Source organism: Oryctolagus cuniculus, chromosome X, assembly GCF_051225735.1.
Source record: "Oryctolagus cuniculus isolate XC-2025 breed Fujian yellow rabbit chromosome X, ASM5122573v1, whole genome shotgun sequence".
Taxonomy (NCBI): Eukaryota; Metazoa; Chordata; class Mammalia; order Lagomorpha; family Leporidae; genus Oryctolagus; species Oryctolagus cuniculus.
The window spans coordinates 48,752,993-48,770,691 of NC_142888.1; the positions used below are offsets into that span (position 1 = coordinate 48,752,993).

The 17,699-nt window shown below is 47.3% G+C and overlaps 1 protein-coding gene across 2 annotated transcripts; it reads right to left on the reverse strand.

The window, feature by feature from the left end:
• Positions 1-1,087: 1,087 nt before the first annotated feature.
• On the reverse strand, positions 1,088-5,626 carry PJA1 (praja ring finger ubiquitin ligase 1). 2 transcript variants are annotated; one of them, XM_008272736.5, is made up of 2 exons: positions 5,501-5,626; positions 1,088-3,385 (listed from the first exon to the last, which is right to left on the reverse strand). In XM_008272736.5, the coding sequence occupies exon 2, from the start codon at positions 3,316-3,318 to the stop codon at positions 1,549-1,551; it is 1,770 nt and encodes a 589-aa protein (XP_008270958.3). In that variant the 5' UTR covers positions 3,319-3,385; positions 5,501-5,626; the 3' UTR covers positions 1,088-1,548. The 2 variants fall into 2 exon arrangements, with proteins under 2 accessions (XP_008270958.3, XP_069922887.2); XM_070066786.2 differs by lacking the exon at positions 5,501-5,626 and adding an exon at positions 5,074-5,264.
• Positions 5,627-17,699: the final 12,073 nt, after the last annotated feature.

The following is a 17,699-nucleotide window of genomic DNA, read 5'->3' on the forward strand; positions in this document are numbered from 1 at the left end:
GGTGAAGATACACAAACCATAGGGGACCCAGAATTTCATTTCCATGTATTTACTCCCCTATAAACTCACACATGTGCACAAAGGGATATCTTATTAGTATATCCCATGCCCTCCCAATGCTGGGAAGATCTTCAAGGCTCACCAATAGGGCAATGGACATACAGTGGTAACTGATGGAATGAAGCACTCTGTACACAGTAGTTGAAAAGCACAAACTACATCTACATGGACCAAAAAGGCTAATTCTCAAAAACAACGTTGAGTGAAAAAAATCAAGTTGCAATCAATTACGTCCGCTTTGGAAAATGTAAGTACTTTATATTGGTTTTGGATACACACACACACACACAAACATAACATATATCCATGCACACTCTGTGTGTGTCCAAAGACAGACTAGAAGGAAACACACCATTTGCTGGGTAGTGCTTACCTCTATGGAGGTAAAAATGATGGGGTGAGGCACTTCTGTGCATGAAAAACGTTTATTGGAGAGAGAGGGGGCGGGGAGAGAGAGAGAGGAGGGAAGGAGAGAGCGGAAGAAGGGAGGGAGGAGAAAAAAAGGAGAGGGGGAGGGGAGGAGAGGCAAAGAGAAATCTGAAGCAACTATGGCCAAATGTCAAAGCTGCTCACTCTGTTTTTCTGCAGCTCTTTCCAGCACATATTTTTCTAGCCCTATCTGTGTCACTGTGTTGCTGCTTGTAACTGGCATACAGCTTTCACGTTTTAACCATTCCAAGAGTCTCTATGTTCTCAAAGGTGATTTTTTTAACTCACTCCTATCTGCCCTCAGCTTGGATTTATTTCTACCAGTATTCTTGCTTTCTCATTGTTTCTTTCCTTCCTTCCCTATTTGATCTTTTCCCCTGTAAGTTGTTCAACAATGACACACTTAAATCCCACTTTTAAAAAAATTTACCCTCTTTTTTTTTTTTTTTTTTTGCTGTCATTGAAGTCAGTAATTCCAGAGAGACTGAAGTTTTTTTCTGCTGTTGAAAACAGCAAAGAACTACTTTTGATGCAAATGCAACGGATCAATGATAAAGTCACTGGGTAGCACCATTTCACAGAAAGGCAAACGACCCGGTTACACCTTGGAAAACCAAAAGAAGAACTTTAATAAGCTTTTTACGGCACTGCAATTACAGGAACATTAACCCATAACATGCAACAAAAGTGATTTCATCTCTCGGACTTACTTAAACAGATACACTTGACATGACAATAACAGTCAGAGAGTCTACCAAAGAAAACAAAATATGATTTACTTTAACTTTCAAGTTAGAAAAGGTATGTTCACCCCACAATCTCAAGTAGCATCTTAGAAAGCTTCATTTTCCCTTTCTAGCCTCTAAAAGACAATAGGACTTAGAATGTAATTTGTACGCGACCATTTTCACCTGGGAAAGAATCACAAGGAATCAACAGGTTTAGTTTAATTTACTGATTGGTTTCATTTTCATTGGTAATTTCGAGAGGGCTCCTGCAGTATATTGTGGATTTCTGATGGGGAAAATAATCGGACCAGGAGGATACTGCCCTGGTCTTTTACAGAGGGGGCGGGAACATGCAGCGGCACACGGGGCAGGTGCCGGACTTCTGAAGCCAGATGGACACGCACGGCTTGTGGAAGTAGTGGTGGCAAGGCAGCTCGGTCGCCACCTCCCCCTTCACATATTCACTGCAACAGATAGGACAGCACATTTCCTGGCCAACCGCGCCGTGTTCTTCAGTGACCAGGATCTCGGGGAGAGCGTCGATGCTCTCCTTGCTCGCTGGTGGATTGGCCACCTCTACATCCACAGCGAGCGACTCCAAGTGCGCAAGGGCCGTTTCCATGGCCTGGGCCAGGCGTTCCTCGAGCGCCATGTAAGTGAGGAACTGGGGATCCACGTAGGAAATGGCTTCGGCCACTCCCAACCCATCTGCAAACCCATCAAAGAGGCTCCAGTCCACTTCGAGGTCTTCACTCACGCTGGAGTCGTCTTCCAGGTTGTTGTTGCCATCCAGCATGAACACCCCGGGCTGCATCAATTCAGGACCAGAATCGTTATCGCCCTCGCTGCTACTCTCATTCTCATTGTACTGCAGCCAAGGGATCTCGCCTTCTTCCAAAGACGCCCGCTCCTCCTCCTGAACCGACACCTCAGGAACTTCTTCAGGATACTTGTCGCCATCGTGGCTGGCCCCAGGCCCGGCCTCGGCGCCGGTACAGACCCCGGCGCTGGTTCCAGCACCGAAGCTGGTGTTGCTGGAACTCCCTCTCACTTGCTGAGCCTCCCGCTCTTCCTTGCCCGACAGGGTCTCCCAGCTTTCGCCACTGGAAGACAGAGGCTGCTCTTGGCTTCGGTACTTGCGCCGCAGGGCGGCGATCCACTCTTTGTCGCTGTCGGAGTCTTCATCGCAGTACCGATAGTAATCATCACTGTATGTCCAGAAGTCAGGGTCGGCCATGGTGCGCCGCCGTCGCGGCACCTTCTCTGGCTTCACTTGGTCGTTCCTCGCTTCCCTCTTGTCTTCAGGGAAGGGCTCGCAGTAGCCAGTGGAACTCTCGCCTCTGCCTCTTCGGGCTGGGCCATCGGAGGGGCCTTCGTCGGCGCGCGAGGCATCTCTCCACCTGGAAGTACTGTGCGGCATATCATCGTCATCATCCGTGTCGAAAAAGATTTTTGGTTTCACGCAGCTGGGGCTGGCCAGATTTCGGACCTTGGGTCTCACCACCGGTTCCTCTGCACTCCTGGGGGTGTTTTCCCCACCACCACAAATACTGGCAGGAGCCCTGCTGGGGCGCACAGGTAAATTCTGCTCCCGTCTCTCCCTCTCCAATCGATCACCGTGGGCAATGCCCTTGCCTTCGGCAGATCTGTGAGGGGCCAGGCAGTGCTGCGGCAGGAACTCAGCTCTGCCAACAGAGCACCTGTCGGCAGGGGCTGGCTCTAATTTCGCAAGTTCTTCTCTCACGTCACAGTTAAAGCTAGAGAACTGGAGGGGCACCCCAGCCAGAGACCTTGCCCCTTTGTCTGGGTCATACAGCTTATCATCTTTCACCTTGCCAGCCTTCCCTCTTACTGGCGGTCGCTCCACAGGCCCAGCCCCCTCCTCCTCACTATCATCTGCCCCGAAACAGTCAATATGTCCATAAGCCAGGGCTCTTCTGCTCCCCGAAGCCCTGTAGTCTCGGGGAGGGTACCTGGAATAGTCCTCATTATCAACATTCAGACTCGGCCCCGAGTTCTCACTGCCGTCCCAAGTACGACGAGTGGTGGAGAATGGCGACCGGCTCCTCTTGGTGACTTGACTGGGGGTTGATCTGTGCATTGGGACTGCTGAGGTCGTCCTTCTCTGGCTGGCAATCCTGTCCTGCTGGCTCCTGCTTGGCCTGAAACTGATATAAGCATGCCTCCTTCCAGACCCTCTGCCTCAATGGGACCCCATTCCCTCTTGCCAGCCTGTGCCATGCAGGCTTGCTACCTTCCTGACCCACTGCTCTAGTGGAACAGGAGCGTTCCCAACACAGTTGGTTTGGGCTAGAAAGGCTCCTGCCCCCACCCCCCCGACACACACGCATTTTAGAGATGGGAAAGTCCAATCGATCTGAATAAAGGAGCTGGGAGATTTATTTTCACTTCAGCAGGCAGGTTAACACCAAGGGGGGGGGGGTCTTTAAAATTACTTTCACTTTCTTCTAAGGCCTGGAGTAACATTCCAGCGAGTGGCAGGTGCAGACCTGGACCACATTCTTGATGCTAGCAGAACGATTGCAAGATTAGCTTTGCAGAAAAGCCAGACTTAGAAGAGAACCTGACACAAAGTGGTGGGGGGTGGGGGCGGAGAGGACCGGACAGTTGAAAGGTAAGTGAAGTACTGTGAAAGTGTGCCAACTAAGGAAAGCGAAAAGACTGCTGTGTGCTTAATGCGCTTTTTTTTTTTTAATTTTCTGAGCCCTGCAGACGCACAGGAGAAATGCAGTTTGGAAGAGTGGGAAATACAGATCACTGTGTGTGCATGCGTGCCTGCATGTGTGTCCAGAAGAGATGGACAGGTGGAAAGGAGGGAGCAGCAGGGCTGACTGACTGCCAGCCACAAGGAGATCCATCCTGGAAGTGCATGTGAACATGACAGGCCTGGGGTCGGAGGGTTCAGAGGAGAGGGGGTGTTCCGGAAGTAAGGAGAGCTACTCAGTGGCTGTCTATGTTGCAGGCAAGGAAGCAAGGGTGTGGTGGCAAGGGAGAGTGTCAGCTTACCCTGATGGGAGACACAACGGAAAGCTGTCCATGTGAGCCAACATGACAGGCATCAGCGGGGTAGGGGGCAGCAGTGGAGAGCGGGGTGTGTGTTCGTGTGTGTGTGTGTGTGTGTGTGTGAACGCACGCATGCGGGAATGGAGGCCAGCCATCAGACTACCTGTATGTGTCACTGTGGCAGGCAGCGAGGTCTCTGGAGGAGGACTTAGGTGTGAGTGTACGTGGGGGCCCCAGCAGAGGGTTATCAATGCACACCCATGGCACACAGAGAGCAGGAGAGCACATGAGAAGGGTATGGGAACAAGCCTAAGTATGTGTGCAGGTGTGTCAGTGGCCAGCCAGGACAGAAACAGGGCAGTCCTGGAGGGTGTGTGTGTGTGGGTGTGTGTGTGTGTCCCCCGCCAGAGCACTGAAGGAGCAAAGGGTCCGTTCTAGAGGTGGGTGTGTGGGAGGCCGTGAGCCCAAGGGGGAAGGCACCGGACGGTGTGAGGGTGTGTGAGAGGGTGTGCGCGCGCCTGAGTGCGCATGCGCGGCAGAGGGGCCACGCACTAGAACATCCAGGATGGAGTGGCCCAGAGGGGACCCGCAATGGAAAGGGGTGTGTGTGCGCGCGCGTGTGTGTGCCACACACGCGCGACCCAGGTCTGGAGTGCAGGGAGGGAGCGCGATGTCATAAAACAAGAAAGGAAAACGTTATCTGCTCAAAGGGCAGCCCCAAACTGATATGGCAAGGGGAGAATGGGGCGAGGGAGAAAGGGCGCGTGGGGGTACAGTTGTTTCCTGAAGAACAATCCCCCCCCGACAATTCTTTCCCCCAGACCATTTGTACCTGAAATCCTTCACCAGTTAACCATTTGGCAAAACGGCAGCGAAATCGGGAGGGGTGGGGAGAGAAGAAAGGTCACACGGAGTGCACCGCCAAGGGGACTGAGGAGGGATGCAGGGGACGCAGGCGAGGGTCGCGATCACCACTCTCTCCTCTCCAACAGCCACTGGAGCCACTCGAGCGAGGACCGAGCCGCCAGGAAGGGGCTCCGCAGACGAGGCTGCGGGGCCCTCCCAGCGGCCGATGGAGGACACGGGCCTCCCTGGGCAGGCAGGTCCCGAGCCCGCCCCACCCCTTCCCGAGGGGCGAACCTGAAAAGCGGTTCACGGGAATCCCCCTCACCCCTCCGCCCCAAACCCTCCACCCCACCCCGTCCCCGCCGATCGCCCCAAGTGCCAGCGCCGGGCTGAACTGCGGGCCTTCCACTCACCCTGTCCGGACAACCGCAGGCTCCTCAGAGCAGAGCTCTCGGACCTCCGACCGCCACCACTGCCACAGCCGCTGCTCCTGGGTCTCGGGCTCCTCCCCCGTCAGACAGCAACGGAGCCAGTGGGCGGGGACTGCGGCGGCGGAAGTGATTGTTGCGTCGGCTGGGGCCCGCCCTCTTGATGTGGCTGGGCGGCAGCTGCTCTGGGCAAATGAGGGGGCGGGGGCTCCCCAAAAGCATTATTACATGGTAAACGATGAAATCGGCAAGGATACACAAAAGGACAGTGAGAAATGCTAACAGCCAGCGTCAACGAATATTGAACATTTAGACATATGCCCTTCCGCTCTGTTCTTTCTCTGTAATAAAATGTAATCTACAAATTCTGATGAATTCCAATGTGCGGAGTTGTACCACTATGTTACGCTCTGTGTGATATGTTATGGTTTCTATTGGAAGTATTCTGAATGTGAAACTATAGTTAGGGTTGCAGTAGGCTTACATTCCCCCCCCCCCCCCCCGCCAAGCTAATGATCAAAGCAAATTGAAATGGTTTGCATAAGAATTTGTTGCTGTTGATCACAAAATCAAAGTTCTGTATCCAAAAGAAATGACCAAACATGCGGCCCAACACGCGTTCCTATTCTGACAGTTGCAGTGCGTTTTTTTTTTTTTTTAAATGAGAATTCTACCTTTTGGATTTAACCAATTTCACTAAACTCTGAGCTCTAACTTTGGCAGCCAATGTAGAGATTTCCCATGGACAAAACAGTAACAAAGTTTTACTTTTGCTGGAAGTGTAATGCACACGGAACAAAAAGTTTGGTGGTAAAAACACTCAAGAATAGGATGTGTGAGTTTCAAACCATTAAAGTAACAATGAGGAATAAAAGAGAAAACGGCAAATCTAACAGCAGAAATGGGAAGAAACAATATAAAAAAGGAAGAAAAGGGTCAGAAACAAACATGAAGGTATCAGTATGTACTATGGATTAAGATCAATTGCAAAAATATCTTGTTTTGAGCATTGCATTTTTAAAAATCCAGTTATATGTTGTTTGTATGAGAGTTTCACCTAAAGGAGAAATAGGAATGCAAGATATATACCAGTTAAATACCAGAAGGGGAAAAACAAAGGAAGGGAGGGAAGGACAGAGAGAGGAAGGGGATGGGAGGAGGGAGAAAAAACACAGAGAGGGAACCAAAGGAAATACACTTGCAACAATATTAGCGTTATAAACATCAAGGCTAAATGAAAAGCTTTAAAGAGAACCAACAGTTGTTCAGTTTATCAAGAAAGATAAACTGGTCACAAAAATCTCTGTGTCAAACAACGTAGTTTCAAAATTTATGACGCAAATACTGTTAAAAAATAATAAAGAAAGTCTACAATTACAATGCGAGACTTAACCGTACATGGTATAGACAGTTCCAATAGACTACAAAGAAGGAAATAGAACGATTGAACAACCCAATAAGCCTCATCTACTGTGTATGTATTTTTGTACTCAAGAGAAGATCCATTTTATTTAATACAAATATTTTTAAATATTCAGATGTACAGAAAAGTACCGAGTGTAGCACACATTCAGATGCACCTGCCACACAGATTGACCAAATTTTATTTCCTTTAGATCTTTAGACCTTTCTGTTTTTGAAATCAAAGAAGATAAGTCACTGGGGCCGGCGCTGTGGCATAGCGGGTAAAGCCGCCGCCTGAAGTGCCAGCATCCCATATGGGAGACCTGGCTGCTCCACTTCCAATCCAGCTCTCTGCTATGGCCTGGGAAAGCAGTAGAGGATGGTCCAAGTCCTTGGGCCCCTGCACCCACGTGAGAGACCTGGAAGAAGCTCCTGGCTCCTGGCTTCGGATCAGCCCAGCTCCAGCCATTGCAGCTATTTGGGGAGTGAACTATCAGATGGAAGACTCTCTCTCTCTCTCTCTCTCTCTCTCGTTCTCTCTCTCTGCCCCTGCCTCTCTGTAACTCTGCCCTTCAAATAAATAAATAATTTTTTTAAAAAAAGATAGTCAAAGCCCTTACTTTATCCCATCCCCCTTGCTTCTTTGCCCACCACTTGGAAGTTGATGTGTTTGCTTCTCATCCATGCTTGTTTTTCTCTTCTTACATATGTATATGTCTACAAGCAGTACACACGACTGTCATTCGTATTGCAACTTATGTACATGGTGTGAGAATCAATATATTCTTTCACAGCTTCAATTTCTGTTCAATATTTTTTAAACCTAACAACTTTGATACATGTACATCTAAGTTATGCACTTGACTGCTGAATACTGTTTCATTCATTATCCAACATGATGTTACTATAATATATTGTATGGACTTCCATTGCATCCATTGTCCGATGAATTGATCTTTTCCCATACTGACAGATTGGGTTGTTTCTGGTTGGTGCCATTTAAAGCGTAGATCCCATGAGCCTCCCAGAGCATGGCTGCTTGTGCCCATATGGAAGAGTTTTTCTTGGGCAGAATTTCCCAAGAGAGTTTTGGGTGTTGTGATACATTCATCTCTTAGCTGTGCAGGAACCTGGGTCTGGCTTTACCCAGCCACTGCTCCTCAGGACTGTTGCCTCTGGCCAAGGACAGCCTGTTTGTCCCAGTGAACTGCTACAAGTATCATCATGTGTGCTGAAGTGAAAAGGAATGGAAAAAAAGAAAAAAAGCTAAAAAACAACTGGAGCCTAAGTCCAAGTAAGTAGTTTCTCGGTCAAAGGGCATAATAGTTATCTGTTGATCTGTAACAAGCTGTCCCAAACTTAGCAGCTTAAAACTGCAAATATTTATTATAGCACAGTTTCTATAGGTCAAGAATCCAGGCATGGCTTAGCTAGGTGCCTCAGGCTCAAGGTCTCTCGTGACGGTGCACACCAGTTTTCACCTGGGGTTGAAGTTTCATTTGAAGGCCTTAGTGGCATGACTGGTTCACATCCAAGTACTTTTACATGGTTGTTGGCCGGCCCTTAGAAGATCCACTTCCAAGCTAACATATGTTGTTATTATTGGGCTTTGATTGCTCATCATGTGAGTCTATCTATAGGCCTGAATCTTCTCACAGCATGGCGAGAGAGAGAAAGAGAGAGAGAGAGAGAGAGAGAGAGGTCTTTTCAGAAGCGACATCCCATCACTTTTACTATGTCCTATTAAAAGTAAGCAACACGGGGCCGGTGCTGTGGCGCAGTGGGTTAACGCCCTGACCTGAAGTACCGGCATCCCATATGGGCACCAGTTCGAGACCCGGCTGCTCCACTTCCTGTCCAGCTCTCTGCTATGGTCTAGGAAAGCAGTAGAAGATTGCCCAAGTCCTTGGGCCCCTGCACCCGCGTGGGAGACCGAGAGGAGGCTCCTGGCTCCTGGCTTCGGATCGGCACAGCTCTGGCCATTGTGGCCAATTGGGGAGTGAACCATCAGATGGAAGACCTCTCTCTCTCTCTCTCTCTCTCTCTACCTCTCCTCTCTGTGTAACTCTTTCAAATAAATAAATAAATCCTTTTTTTAAAAAAAAAAGTAAGCAACAGATTTGAAAAGCATTTCAACTTGTAACCATAGAATTGTTGATAATATTTCTTCATCATCCTTAATGCCCATGAGATCAATAGTAATGGCTCCATTTTCATGCCTGATATTAGTGATTTTGTTTGTTCTCTGTTTTTTTTTTCTTGGTTAGTCTAGCTAGAGGCTTATCAATCATGTTAGTTTTTTCAAAGAACCAGCTTTGCTTTCATAATACTTGAATTTTTAATAGATTTTTAGGCATTTACTTTTGTAAATATTAGCAATTTTTGTTTAACAATAATGATATGTATGTATGACATTTCAATACAGGTATACAATGTGTATAGATCAAATCAGGGTAATCAGCATTTTCCCTGCTTTGTCATTTACTTTATGACTGGGGCCTTGGAATCCCTCTCTTCTATTTGCTCAGGTAAAACATTATAGGTTATTGTGAACTATAGTCACCAAGCTATGCTGTGTAAGAGTAGGAACTTCTTCCTTCTTTCCACCTCTGATTTAGTACTCGTTATCCAACTTCCCTCTCCTCCACCCCTCCTAGGCTCTGGTAATTACTAATCTATAAAGAACCAACTTTTCATTTCACTGATTTTTTTACATTGACCATGCCATTGATTTATACTTTATGTTTTATTAATGCTTTCCCCTACTTGCTTTGGATCTTAAATTTGTTCTTTTTCTACTTTCCTAAGATGGCTGATCTCAGATTCTGTCTTATTTGCTAATACAGGCATACGACACTATAAGTTTCCCTCTTGGCACTGCTTTGGCTGTATCCCATACACTTTGTTAAGTTGTATTTTCATTTTTATTTATCCTAAAATAATTTATTTTGAGAAGTCTTCTTTGACCCATGTGTTATTTAGAAGCATGTTCCAAATATTTTTGTATTTCCCAACTATCTTTCTGTTATTGATTTCTAATTTAACCCCACTGTGGTCTGGGACTATAAGAACACACTCTGTATGATGTCTAGTCTTGTAAATTTTAAGGCATGTTTTATGGCCCAGGATGCTGTCTCTTGCTGAATGTTCCACGTGAGCTTGGAAAGAATGTGTATTCTGCTGTTGTTGGATGAAGTAGTCTCTAAATGTCAACTCCATCCTGTTGATTGATGGTGCTGTTTCATTTCAACTATATCCTTGCTGATTTTCTGCCTGCTAGGTTGGTCAATTACTGAGAGGGGTGTTAAGGTCTCCAACTATAATAGTGAATTCATTTGCTTCTCCTTGTAGTCTCGTCAGCTTTTTTTTTACCTCATGCATTTTGATGCTTCCTTGTTAGGTGTATACACATGAAGGATTGTTAAGTCTTCTTGAAGAATCGGCCCCTAGTATGATTTGGTAATGCCCCTATTTGTTGCTGATAACTTTTCCTGTGAAATCTTCTGTGTCTGAAATTAACATGACTGTTCTGGTTTTCTTTTGATTGGTGTTGGCCTGGCATATTTTTTGCTATCCATTTTCTTTTTTAAATGTTTATTTATTTGAAAGACAATGTGACATATGGAGAGAGATAGAGAGAGGGAAGAGAAGAGAGAGAGAGAGAGATATCTTCCATCTTCTGGTTCATTCCCCAAATACTAATGACAGGGCTTGCCTGGGCCAAGCCAAATTCAGGAGCCAGGAACTCCATACAGGTTTTCCATGCAGTGGGCAGGGAGGCAGGGCACAGGAATCCAAGTACTGGGACCCTCATCTGCTGCTTCCCAGGCACACTAGCAAGAAGCTAGATCAGAAGTGGAGCTGGAATCCGGACCCAGTCATTCCAATTTGGGGATGCATGTGTCCCAAATGGTGTCTTAACTGCTGCACTAAACACCTACCCTCTCCATTTTTTTTTCAGATTTATTTATTTATTTGAGAGGCAGAGTTACATGGCCACAATGGCCAGAGCTGGGCCACGCAAAAGCCAAGAGCCAGGAGCTTCTTCTAGGTCTCCCACGTGGGTGCAGGGGCCCAAGCACTTGGACCATCTTCCACTGCTTTCCCAGGCCATAGCAGAGCTGGATCAGAAGTAGAGAAGCCAGGACTCAAACTGGTGCCCATATGGGATGCCGGCATCAGTGGTTTCATTTACTCTTAATCTATGACTTCGTACATAAATTAGGTTTCATATAGACAACAGTTGAGTCTTGTTTATTAACACATCCCAATAATATCTATTAATTGGTGCATTTATGCCTCTGGCATTTAAAGTGATTATTGACATCTGTAGTTGAAATATCTACCACACTTGGAACTGTTTCCTATCCATTGCCCATTATTTGTTTCTCTGCTTCTCTTTTCTCTTCCACTCTTTTCCAATCTTCTCTGGTTTTACCTGAGCATATCATATGATTCCATTTTTTTTTCACTTCACATAGAATACCAATTATACTTCCTACTTTTACTCTTTTGCTCTTTCTCTAATTGCCCCAGAGTTCATAATATACATTTATAGCTAAAATCATTGAATGTCATTACCATTATGTTTTGAACAAACTGTTACTTGTCAAATCAGTTCACAACAGGAAACGTTATTTTGTTTATACCTCCGTGTAATCCTTCTAGAATGTTCTTCCTTTGTTTAAGTACTTCCAAGTTAATAACCTATATCACCCTTTTCCGTCTCTGAATGACTCCCTTCAACATGTCTTGGAAAGCAGATAGCAGAATTAATAGCCTGTTAACACTTTTATCATATTCTGTTTATCAATATCACTCAAGAGGAGGGCATTACACAAAGGCTTGGTCTCCAAGAGATGGTGATCACTGGGCCTTTCCAAAACCATTTTTAACAATTTACATTCCCACCTGCAGGTTAGTCACATCAATGTTTCCTCATATGTTCATTGCTCCTGACACATTAGATTTTAAAATCATTATCAGTCTGTCGACTATGGAACACTATTGTTTAATGTTGCTTTTCCTTAAATTACTAGAGAAGCTATGCATCTTTTCACATTTGTTGGCCACTTATATTTGGTCTTCTCTGAATTGTTTGCTCATATCCTTTCTTCATTTTTCCACTAGGGTTTTTTTTCTTACTATTATTGAGTTCTAGGAACGCTTCACATATTTTGAATGTCAGTTGGCAATTGTATTTGTAGGGTTGCAAATATCTTCAGCTAGCTGGTATTTTCTTTAAATGGGAACATAAAATTATAAAAGTACTTAAAAATAAGCCACAAGACATTGTTTTTATAATCCTGGAATGGAGAAGGTCTTTGTAAATTTGTCAGAATACACGGGAGTAAATAAAGAAAAGGTTCAGCTGCCTGACAATAATGTGGGCTTAGAGATTTAGAAAACAACTAGGATGGCCATGTCCAACATGAGAGCACCTAAGTTCAATACTGTGCTCCAGTTCTTGACTCTAACTTCCTGCTACTCTGGGCCCCGAGAGGCAGCAGTGATGACTCAAATAATTTGCTTCCTGCCACCTGTTTGGGGGACAAGGATCGAGTTTCCAGCCCTGGCCATTGCAGACATTTAGAAAGTGAACTAACACGTAGGAGCTCTCTTGCTCGCTTGCTCTTGCTGTCTCTTTCTGTATGTGTCTGTGTTTCTGTCTCTCCACCTTTGAAATAAAACGAAAATAAATGCATTTTTAAAAGTTTTTTTTAAAGAAAAGGACAAATGAAAACCTGGGGGAAATATTTGCTTCTAATTGCATAAAGAGGTGATTTTCCACATACACAAAAAGCTCCTGTAAGTCAATAAAAGGCCGGCATTGTGGCTTAGCAGGTTAAACTGCTACCTGCAGTTCTGGCATCCCATTAGGGCGCCCGTTCCAGTTGTGGCTGCTCCACTTCAGATCCAGCTCCCTGCTAATGCGCCTGGGAAAGCACTGGAAGATGGTCCAAGTGCTTTGGCTTCCGCACCCACGTGGGAGACCCAGAAGCTCCTGGCTCCTGACTTAAGCCTGGCCCAGCCCTGGCTGTTGCAACCATTTAGGGAGTGAACCAGTGGATGGAAGATATCTCTCTCTCTCTCTCTCTCTCTCTCTCTCTCTCTCCTTCTTTTTCTCTGTATCTCTGCCTTTCAGAAAAAATAAATAAATCCTTAAAAAAAAACAAAGTTCGTGGAAAATGAAATACCAACATATGTTTATTTTGGTGCAAAAAGCCGAGATGAGTGCATAGTATTTTCCATAATGCGCATTTTCCATGAATTGTTTGAAGACTGCCTCATCCAATAGCATTTAAGCACATGAGAAGATGCTCAAGCTCATGGATACAAATCACAAGACGAACTGAGCGCTTCACCTGCCAGACTGACCCACATGACACAGTTGAATTACACACTGTAGTGAATGTGGAGCTACAGGCACCCTCTAATATTGCGGCTGCTAGGAACATTGGCAGAGGCTGTTCAGCAAACAGGTTGGCAACACCCATGTTCCAGCTTGCATTGTGTCTCTTCAAAGTTCATGCTGTGGGAACTAAACCCCTGCATTCAAACATTAGTGGTATTTGGAGGTGGGGCCTTTGGCAGCTATAATCAGGATTTGATGAGGTCATGAAGTGGGGGGAGGGCTACAGATGGCAATTGGGCTTTATAAGAAAAGGAAGAAAGAGAGGACCGGCTCTGCGGCCAACTGGGGAGTGAACCAGCGGATAGAAGACCTCTCTCTCTGTCTCTACCTCTCTCTGTAACTCTGTCTTTCAAATAGATAAAATAAATCTTAAAAAAAAGAAAAGAAAAGGAAGAGAGACTCAAGTCAGCGTGCTGGCTCCATCTCCCCGCATGGCGCCCCCCTATCATGTTAAGCTGCAGCAAGAAGCTCATAGCAGATGCTGGGTACGTGCCAGTGCCATGCTCTCAGCCTTCCCAGCCTCCAGAACCGTGGCTCACACTTCCCGTTCTTCATAAGTTACTTGATTTGGGAGCTGCTGCTGTGGCACGGTGGGTTAAGCCACCTGTGACACCAGCATCCCATACGAGCACCGGTTCGATCCTGGCTGCTCCACTTCTGATCCAGCTCCCTTGCTAATATGCCTGGGAAAGCAGCAGGGGATGGCCCAAGTGCTTAGGCCCCTGTCACCCACGTGGGAGACCTGGACACAGTTGCAGGCTCCTGGCTTCGGCCTGGCCCAGCCCGGGTTGATGTGGCCATTTGGGGAGTGAATGAGCCACTCTCTGTCTCCCCTTCTCTCTCTCTGTAACTCTGCCTTTCAAACAAATGAATAAATATTTAAAAATTTATTGGTTTTCAATAATTTCTTTTTTTAATGATTTATTTATTTATTTGAAAGGCAGAGTTACAGAGAGGCCAAGCCAGAGAGAGAGAGGTCTTCCATCTGCTGATTAACTTCGAATAATTTCTTATAGCAACAGAAAAGGGACTATCTAATCAAATTATTAATGCAACTTTTTTTTAAAAAAAAGATTTATTTGTTTATTTGAAAGGCAGAGTTACAGAGAGAGAGAGATCTTCATTTGGGTCACTCCCCAAATGGTTGCAATGGCTGGAGCTGGGCCAAGCTGAAGCCTGGAGCCAGGAGCTTCCTCCAATTCTCCGATGTGGTTGCAGGAGCCTGAGCACTTGGGTCATCTTCTGCTGCTTCTCCCAGGCCATTAGCAGGGAGCTGGATCAGAAGTGGAGCAATGGGGACACAAACTGATTCCCCTATGGTGTGCTGGCACTGTAAGTGGCAGCTTTATTCTCTGTGCCACAAGGTCAGGCCCTCTTCATATTTTGATAACCATATACATACATATAAGTATATTGATGTATATTTTGTATTTATGCAATCTGTGCCTGGATTTTTATTTGTTCTTCTTTATTAAAATGAGATTATTTGTGTAGTTTTTTTCTACTTTTTGCAGTTCTGACTCAATAATGCCCCCTGGCAATCAATTGGTATGAATCTACTTCCTAATTTTCAATGGCCACCTAATATTTCATGGTGGAGATGAATTCTAATCTATTTAGCCATTAACCTATTGATTGGTGATTATGATATCAGAGTTTGTTAAAACACCATGATCAATATTGCAGTACACACCTTGTTTTAATAAAAGATTTATGTAGGGCCGGCGTAGCAGCTCACTAGGCTAATCCACCTGTGGCGCCGGCACCCCAGGTTCTAGTCCCGGTTGGAGTGCTGGATTCTGTCCCAATTGCTCTTCTTCCAGTCCAGCTCTTTGCTGTGGTCCAAGAAGGCAGTGGAGAATGGCCCAGGTCCTTGGGCCCTGCACCCACATGGGAAACCAGGAGGAGGCACCTGGCTTCAGATCAGCACAGAGCCGGCCGTAGTGGCCACTTTGGGGGTGAACCAACGGAAGGAAGACCTTTCTCTCTCTCTCTAAAAATAAATAAATAAATAAAATAAGATTTATGTATTTGAAATGCAGAGTTACAGAAAGAGAAGGAGAGATGGAAAAAACAGAGAGAGTGATAGTGAGACCGAGAGTATCTTCCATCCGCTGGTTTGATCTTCAAATGGCTGCAATGGCTGGAGCTCAGTCAGGCTGAAGCCAGGAGCCAGGAACTCAATCCAGGTCTCCCACGTGGGTGGCAGGGGCCCACCTGCTTGAGTCATTACCTGCTGCCTCCCAGCATGCACATTCGCATGATGCTGGAACGGGAAGCCAGGACTCGAACCCAGACACTCCAATACAGGATGCAGGTTCCCTAAGTAGCATCTTTTGCATCCCCTTTTTTTATTGACAGGCAGAGTTAGACAGAGAGAGAGAGACAGAGAGAAAGGTCTTCCTTCTGTTGGTTCACTCCCCAAATGGCCTCTACGGCCAGCACGCTGTGCCAATCCGAAGCCAGGAGCCAGGTGCTTCCTCCCGGTCTCCCATGCGGGTGCAGGGCCCAAGCACTTGGGCCATCCTCCACTGCTTTCCTGGGCCACAGCAGAGAGCTGGACTGGAAGAGGAGCAACCGGGACAGATTCCAGCATCCTGACCGGGACTAGAACCCGGTGTGCCAGCACCACAGGCAGAGGATTAGCCTAGTGAGCCATGGCGCCGGCCCCTAAGTAGCATCTTAATCACTGTGCCAAACACCCACTCCTTAGTTTTAATAAATGGGTACCAGATTGCTTTTCCAAGGCTGGAGCCTCCCATTTCCACCAGTAGCATTTGCTCCTACACCCCAGCTAACTTGATGGATCCTGGGCAATGGTTCTTTTCCCAGGAGACACAGAGATTGGAGACTATTGGAGCTGAGTTGTGTTCCCATCACGCAGTCCCAAAAACCAGCCCAAGTAAAAGCCAAGCCTTTTGCCCAAGTAAGCTAGAGCTGTCGTCTGTTGCTTGCAACCCAAAGAAACTGATAAACCTTAGCCACAAACTGAACTCTGACTCTGGCTGTATACTGAGCCCTGATCCCAACTACAAATTCAGCTCTGACCCAGGTCACAGGCTGAATTCTCTGAGATGGAAACCGAAGACTGCTGGGAAAAGGTCTAACTCAGACGATTGGAGGCATCTGGACTGCAGAGTCTGAGAGCTTAGAAGGGAACTTGGCTGGAGGGTGCCTTAAGGTTTGCTTTATGGAGGCAGAGAATGAAGCCAGTGAGCTGTGAGCCCGGCCCGAGATGGGGGAGCGGGGGTGCAGGGGCAAGGGGTGTGGAGACAGGGTAGGGATGTGAGGGAACCAGGTGTCTGAAATCACCTCCTCCACTTTCTGGTGCCCCTGGCTTGTCGTGACTTCTCGCAGGCCCGTAGCCACCTGCCTCTTCTGCTACTTCATCCTTTCCCCTGGTGTGGCTTCCCGCTGCGTGCCTCCTGCTGAGTTTCAGGGATTAGGATTGCTGTCTACCCTGGGCCACAGCTCCCAGCTCCCTTCTCTTTTTCTCCCCACCCGCCCCTCACCCTGAGCCTGGAGATGCTTGCCAAGATCTGCTCCCAGCCTCACCCCAAGGAGCTCTGCAAGGAATGAGGCCGAGCTTGCAGGGTGTGGGGCTGGAGGGGACTCACGTGGGTGCCACGCCTATGCTTCACCAGGTAAGTGCTTCGCATCTGTTCCCTTAGTTCATCGCCGCAGCAAGCCGGTCGGTCGTGGCTGAGGCAGCGATGGTCACTCAACGTTTAGCTGGGGGGAGCGGAGGCCCAGAGATGTGGAAGGATTGGTCCAGGGCTACTCAGCTCTAGAGGTGGCAGAGCTGGGATTTGAACCCCGGGTCTATAGGGAGTTCCCCAGTTGGAAGTCTGGCGCAGCTCCCGAGATCCAGAGCCAGCTCCTGACCTGTGCTAGGGGGGAGTGAGGAGAGAAGGTTAGCCCGGATAAGACACAGAAGCAGCTTGGCTTGAGCTGGGCCGAGCACCTGTGCCCTCGGTGCCTCTATGCTGTCACCAACCGCAGGAGGAAGGAGCTGCGGTGACAATGCTGACTTGGAGATGGTGGGAACGGAGGTCGGCAGAGTCAAGAGGCTGGAACATGGCTAAATCACTGGCAAGAACTCTGTGTGCTGCCCTCACCACCACCCACCCCACCCGGGGCCTTGCTGTTCCCACCCTGGCAATGGAGAGCTTGCATTGGATGAGGGCTTGAGACCTGTGCCAACTCAGCCACCGTGTGTGTGTGGTGGGGCCTTCCTGGGCAAGAACTTTGCCGGCAGAACATGACTTGGGGGAATGGCAAGGGCAGGAGCTAGGGTAAGCTTGGAAGACGCATCAGTGATTGGCACGGGGAACAGCTCGCTTTGGCTCTGCCTGAGACCCAAGC

What these genes read in the sequence shown, in the direction of transcription:
- PJA1 (XM_008272736.5), bottom strand. Translation starts at nt 3,318, where the DNA reads ATGCACAGATCAACCCCCAGTCAAGTCACCAAGAGGAGCCGGTCGCCA.